The following is a 7,526-nucleotide window of genomic DNA, read 5'->3' as shown; positions in this document are numbered from 1 at the left end:
AACTTTAAAACAGAGCATGAAATATAATTTTCATCCATTTATGAAAAGAAATGCAAATAACTTCCAAATATTCCTTAATCAAGTAACATTTTGTGTCTAGCAAAAGCTAGAACTGTAGATTATGCATTATTAGCAGTGAAATTATAACATCTGTGATAGGTAATCAAATGTTCTTGGCTATCACGGTAGTGGATTCCTTGAATCTATAATTTTGCACTTTGTACAACTAAACTAATAAATAGTAAAATGTAATTAAAAACTAGTTTCCCCATGCAAGTCTAGAAATGTATATTCAAAAGACGTAGTTTATTCCAGGGTGAAAAGTAACCAAAATTCATTATGCTGTAAACTAATTAATTTTCATTTAATTAAAGAATAAGTTAATACAACAAAGTTAGCAAATGGGGGATTACTGATTTTAATATCAGTTTGTAAGTGTTTCAATGTTGGATAATAAATTACAACAACACATTCATAGAACAATACAAGTTTTATTGCACATAAATTTACAGTTGCTAATGTTTTATACATCAACCACAACATATAGGTCAATATTATTTTTCTTTCTAAAATTAGTTTGACATTGTAAATAAAAAAGTTAGCAACCTTACACAACCAATAAAAAAGCTTCTTGCCAAGTCTAATTACCATTTTTTCTATGACAAACAATGAAATAAAGGGGATTACATATTTTAAATTATTACTGCACAATGTTTGTAGATGTAATTAAACTTCTTAGATGTCTGACTTCAACTCACAGATCAGTAAATAACATTTTAATATATCTTGCATATATTAGACCAAATTTTTAAACCTCTGTCTTCAAAATAAATGTTTTAAGTTAAATATCTTATAATAATAATAATAATAATGCATTTAAGTTATTGAGAAAAACAGTCTGAAGGAAAAGAACCACTCTGATCACTGAAACAAATGTTCAAAGTTAAATATCTTTAAAAATAATGCATTTAAGTTATTAAGCAAAACAATCTGAAGGTGAAGAACCATTTTAGTCTTCAAAACAAATGTTTAAAGATAAATATCTTTAATAATAATGCATTTACGTTACTGATTGTGACCATCTGAAAGAGAATCATTACCTCTGTCTATAAAATAAATGATTAAAGTTGAATATTTTTCATGATAACACACTTAACTTATTGTTGGAAAGCTTTGATAAGACAGTTGTCTTTTTTAAAAAGGCTTGGTTATAGTATTTTGCTAAACATATGTGCATTTTTTTTTAAATGAAGGTTTGGTTTTATTAGGTTAAATATGGTTATCTATTTAATTGTATGCTATTTATGGAGAACTTTCTTATATTTTGTAAAGTATATATATTTATGTAAATGGGGCCAAAAATGGTACCAGATGATCCTTCTACCCTCGGGCCAAAAATGGTACCTGATTATCCTTCTACCCTTGAGCCAAAAATGGTACCTGATTATCCTTCTACCCTTGAGCCAAAAATGGTACCTGATGATGCTTCTACCCTTGAGCCAAAAATGGTACCTGATGATGCTTCTACCCTCGGGCCAAAAATGGTACCTGATGATGCTTCTCACCTTGAGCCAAAAATGGTACCTGATGATGCTTCTACCCTTCCAATCAGAGTTGTTTTTCTTTCCGTAATTAACTTTTGCAACATTTACTTTACTTTTTTTTGCAGATACAGTGATTTTGAAAAAACAAAAACATATTGATAAATACTACAAAAAAATGTGTTTCACTGCTATATATTTATTCAAATTAATAACATTTATATTATTTAAGGACCCCTAGACACTGTGTGCTCATCAATGGTGCACAATTCACCTACTCAAGATTTTCAGACCCGAATGTATATAAATACATATACTTCTTATTTGTCATATTTTCTCATCACCATATGAGAGATATACATGTATCACATTACACACTGTCATGTACATAGACATATTCAGGACTGGTGCCATAAAGTCAAACACATATTGTACCGAGTATGTTGGTTTGTTCCAAGTAACAATTTTATAAACTATTCTTTTATATAAAATTACTGTTCTCCATGGATTACAAACATACTTCTAAGGGTATTAAAGCAGAAATTCTAGTTATTGTAATTAGCTTAAATATAAGGAAACTAACAAACAAGGACTGGTACAAAATCTTTATACAATGATGTATTCAGTCAAATATTTTTTTTTTACAACATAGGCACTTGTATGTATTTCATGGCTCCTAAATAAATAATTCAAGAAAAATGAAAACAATTTCAAAAACAGAAATAAATGAATTTTTTACATAATAAAATATTTATTATTCAAAACATGAGCCAACTAATTTTAGCACTTGTTGCTACCATCATCAGGACTGTCACTACAGTGGAAGATTAATCTGTCTATACTTCAGAGCTTCCAAGATAATGACAAACCTGATGATAGCAGGAGCTGTTGCCAAAACTACAGTAGTTGATTTGTGTTTTTATTAATAGAATAAATTAATGTTTTATTAATGTTTAAAAACATCATTTGTCTATTTTTGAAATAACTTCCCTTAAAAATAAAACTATTTCATGTGTGTAAAATACTGAAAGTAATTGACAAAAATTAAAAACACTGTCTCTAAGTTTGCATTATATTATTTGTATATACATAAATTACAGATACCATAGTAATTAACAGAAAATTTACTTTTCTGTAAAAGGTATGATTAGAAATACTTTCCTAAGCATTTTTTGCCTAGATATTTCATTACTATGGTTGTCAGGCAGAGGTGGACTAAGCTGGTGGGATGGTTGAAAATTTCCTACCAAGCAGGTTGCTGTTTTGGGCCAAGCTGTTGGACTATGAATTTTATGTAAATTACTGGATGTTATAATTTTAAAATACTTGAAGCAGTAAAATAATTTTTATTGTAATGTTTGTTGTAAAAACCACAAAACTAAATAAAACAGTTGATAACCCATACTTATAATTCTATTGATGCAGGTTTCAAACTTGGTAACATCTAAAAATTCCATCACTTACTGGATTTGAGAAGCAATGTGCACATGTTTTGATATTTTGTTAATGCAGTAAGTTGTCAGTTTGGTAGCAATACTGTATCTATCAACCTATGTGTATTACTTAGTTGCAGGATAAACAACTTGTAAAGTATCAAGTAAAATGACAAGCATATCCAATGATTTCTTTGAACAACAATAAAAAACATTTATAAGTATGTGATAGGTGTGGAAAAGGCACAAAATCGTATTTAATAGGAACTTCTGCTGACAGATGCAGACTGTAAGCAGGGTGACTGCCATTTTCTACATCAAGTGGCTATAACTGACAATGATGCAAGGGATCCTTTAGAAGGAAAAGTTTCTTGTATCACAACAGGTGTGCAAAGCAATGTAATGCCACATAATTGACAGTATGGTTGTATTAGTCCTTTCTCAGAACAAGAAGCAGAATCTGAAGACACTTTGGTTGTCCCTACTTCTAGTTTTGCTTCTGTTAGTGGCAGTTCTATTGCAGCTAAAACCAGTGGTGGTTTCAGCCAAGTAAAACCACTTGCAGATGTTATGCCTTCAGTAGCTAGAGGCTATTTTGAGATATTTTCTGATTCTACAGTAATAAAGGTTGTTTGCTGTTATCCCTGTGAGGGATAACCGTAGCCAGGGTTTACATGATCTCAAAGACCGTTTCGAACAGCTAAGTGTTAATGCAAATAATATCAGCAAAACTTTTTATGGGGTCTTTCAATAAGAGAAATAACGTTTCTGGAGTACGAAGACAAATCAACCAAGTCACAAAAGGTAATTTGTATATCTGGTGCTACAGCCATGTTTTAAATCTATGTGTATGCAATGGATGTGATAATCATTGAATCTAAAAGTTTGTTTGGTCTGATATTTTTTGCTCAATAATTCAAAAGAATGAATGTATAAAAAGAAGAGAATGAAAACTGTTGTTTCTATATGTATATAAAAAAAAAGTATAATCATCATAAAAATGGTGAAACCTGATGGTGGGCTCACAAAATAGTTCTCTTTTGAGTTTTTGTACAAAATGACTGTTTATTCCCCACTCTACTGACTGAGCTTCAGCATATTGGGGAATATCCAACAATTTTGACTCAAAAACTACTTTTGAAATGCCTGCTTTACTTATAAAACTTTGCAAGTTTATAAAAAAATTTTACAATATATGTTTACCTTTACTTGTTAAGAGCAGTGGGCCCAGCTTTGAAGTATCTACAGACGAAGAACCCTGGCTTACTGTAAGGCTGGAACATGGTATGAAGTACCATGGCTATTATTTCCAAACCAAATTTTGGAACCATGTTTGGCAAACTGGAGATTCCTATCAGCAGGGTTGCACACAAGAAAGAAATGGACAATGAAGAAACCCAAAATGAGTAGCCTGAAGTCTCAGATAAAGTATACCACACAGAATTATACTGTGCAATTCAGGATCAGATTATCGTGAGTTGAACTTGAAATAAGAAACAAGTTGGTTCTGTATACTTTCTAGACCTTAGAAACTTCCCAGAAATTATAGTAACTGGAATGCTAGACAGCACTCTTAATGAATCTGCTAATCTTTCAAAAGTGAAAAAAATTAAATTAAGGGACAGACTAGTCATTTGGCAAAATATTTTAAAGCATTTCAGGAACCTTACATAGGAAAGTCCAAACCATCACAGGGAACACCAAAGCAACTGAAACACCTATACAACAAGATGATACTGGTAAAATGGCAAGGAAGGAGTTGAAGGTGGAATAGCTTATTCTAGCAGAGAGTGAAACTGAGGGCAGATAGGAGTCTATGTTTTGTAACCTGCCAGCAAAGTGTAATCAGAAGAAGCAACATTGAGTATTCCTCATATGCTCTTTTTGACCACTATGTAAATACAATATGCACTCAATTGCTTACACCACCTTGTATTAAACCTATGAATATCTTCTAACCTTGTCTTTTAGTCAAGTAAATTGTGAAAAAAAAAACATTCAGCATAATTGAAAATAGACTTTGTGTTAAAATGGAACAAGGTTTTTGGTAACATTAATGTTGATATCTGTAAACTGGGGTGGGTTAATTTTGAGGAAGTTCTGAACTTTGCTAGAGCTAGCTCCCTGCTCATGAAATCACACTTCAGTGTTTGATGTGTTACATTTTTAATGTTGTCTGAAATGGACTAAGTTAATGTTATAGCACAGATTATAAACAACAAAAGGCTGTCTTTTATTTAATGATTTTTAAATAAAACTGTAACAATTTATTGAACATAAAAGTGGGTCAGAGTTTTTAGAGACAGTGGGCTGGTAAGATGGTTTTCCCTCTTGGCCTCTGTTGTCAGTCAAACTTTAACCTCGTTCCTCAGTTTCATATTTTATAAAAAGTCAAGCCATTATATCTTTGTGTAATAATTCATATCTTCTGAAGATAACTTAATAGATTATATATTCTGTAGTAACAGTAAATGAGGGATTCTTGAGCTGCTTATATATGACCTAACTTCACAAATCTCAAAGTGGATATTCTTAATGAAGTACAGTAAGTCAGAAACTATAGATATGGGAGACATTAATCAATATATCTGGGAGAAGATCCAAACTAAAGATAATTTGTAATAACTATACTACAATAACATTTAGTTAAAATACATAAAAACAAAAGCACCCCTTTTTACCAATAACATATTTCTATTATTAAAATCTGAATAAACAGAGTAACATTAACTAAATTCTTTTACTATATCTTTGTTTGCTTGTTTCATATTTACATTAAAAATTCTTTCAGATACAATAATAATACCCTATATGCATATATATATTTATATTTGATCGAAAGACTTATGTATCTTATACAGTTAAGAAAACCCTAGATAACAACAAGTGAGATGTAGTTTGTTTGTTTTTTTAGTTTTAATGTGATGCTTTCACATTTTATAAAATTCTTAAATGTAATGCAAGTTATTTGCTAGAAATAAGGAAAAATTAAATGATTTGCTCTTAGTAAAATGTATCCCAAAGACTACTATAAATATCATATAATCTTTTACAAGAATGAAGAAATATGTGCACAAAACTAAGTAAACTATAGTTGTTTCAGGACTAACCAAAACACGTATTCATACAGTATTTACAAATGAATCATAAACAATTTCTAACATATGAAAAATAAATAAAGAAACTAAACTAATACAATTGAAACTGTATCTAAATCTTAAAATTCAAAACCTCAAAGTATACAATTTTAATTTTATGCACATATAAATAGATATCTATTAGACATTTATTTTAATCATTACCTACACAAAAAATACATACAAAAAATGATGGTAATAGTTTGTAAAACGTAAGTCTGGTATAGTTTCTTTTCTTTTTTGTAAAGAGATGTGTTCAAGAGTAGAATGTCAATACGCTAGTTTGGTTGCCACGTATCAGTAGAAAAGGAGGCATGTTTCGTGTCAATGTTTCCAACCAAGCCATGTACATTGGAGCAGAGCAAGTTCCTTTCCTAGGCATGGGTAAGGTCCTGACCAAAGAAATACATTGATACATTTACAATCACATACTATACCTGTTTTAAATAAACCACAACAATACAATAAATAGTCTCTATAAACTATGAATATGGTAAGGTTTAAAAATAGATTAAAAATATACATTAAAGTGTTTAAAAACATGGAATATAACTATATGTTTAAAATAATATATAAAAAAAAATTACTCTGGTAGTTTGTGTAATATTACATCTCAATGATATTGATAATAATTTTATCAAATATATCTCTTTACTGGTCCTGTATGAGTTTTGATTCATGCTGCTGCAAACGAAACCTTTAGGTCAATACTAGATTGACTTGATTTACCACCACACACACACACACACACACACACACCAGTAAATAAAGATGTGATAAAAATTATTATCAGTCTTATTGTGATGTAATATTACACAAATAATCAATCAAGAGACCACGTTACACCAGCTTAAGGATTATATACCACAAAATTGGAACTAAGGATAAATATATAGCTTAAAACAAAAGACAGTGCAAAGAAACAGCAGAGAAAAGACATAACAACCATGACTGGTCCAGTAATTATAAATGGACTACTATCTATCTATTTGTTGAAGGAGGTTTGAGACTTTATCAAGAAACACAAATCGAAGGCCAGAGGTTTTGCTGAAAAAACTAGATGGAATTCTTGTACAACCAAAACTAGATGGAATTCTTGTACAACCAAAACTAGATGGAATTCTTGTACAACCAAGGTTTCCATAAGATAGTGATTATCTAAGTTTTTCCTGGAACTCTACTCCCTGAGTAGAGTGCTATTCCCCCACCAGTGGATCCAGCCATTTCAATGTTTTCCTCAGTAACTTGTATTTATCTATAACTACTTAGGAAATCAAAAAAGCCCTAGAGAAAGATAATCCCTTGTCAATCCAAGAAACCATATCAGAAGAAGAATCCTGAGATAAACAGTCTGACAAAAACAACGTGGAAGCACCTTGCATAAGTTTGTAAAATCAACAAGTGCAGGCCACCCA

General features: G+C 30.6%; 1 protein-coding gene across 1 annotated transcript in view; it reads right to left on the bottom strand.

Annotated features, from left to right (window-relative positions):
• Nucleotides 1-6,214: 6,214 nt before the first annotated feature.
• Nucleotides 6,215-7,526, bottom strand: part of LOC106460696 (solute carrier family 12 member 1-like) — a 60,702-nt gene continuing 59,390 nt past the window's right edge. The window contains exon 16 of the mRNA XM_022387813.1: nt 6,215-6,503. Coding sequence (XP_022243521.1) covers nt 6,368-6,503 — 136 coding nt within the window. The 3' untranslated portion in view covers nt 6,215-6,367. The remainder of the gene's footprint in view (nt 6,504-7,526) is intronic.

This window comes from Limulus polyphemus, unplaced genomic scaffold, assembly GCF_000517525.1.
Source record: "Limulus polyphemus unplaced genomic scaffold, Limulus_polyphemus-2.1.2 Scaffold35, whole genome shotgun sequence".
NCBI lineage: Eukaryota > Metazoa > Arthropoda > Merostomata > Xiphosura > Limulidae > Limulus > Limulus polyphemus.
Note: the sequence above shows the minus strand (reverse complement) of the source record. Positions and strands in the feature narration are given on the sequence as shown.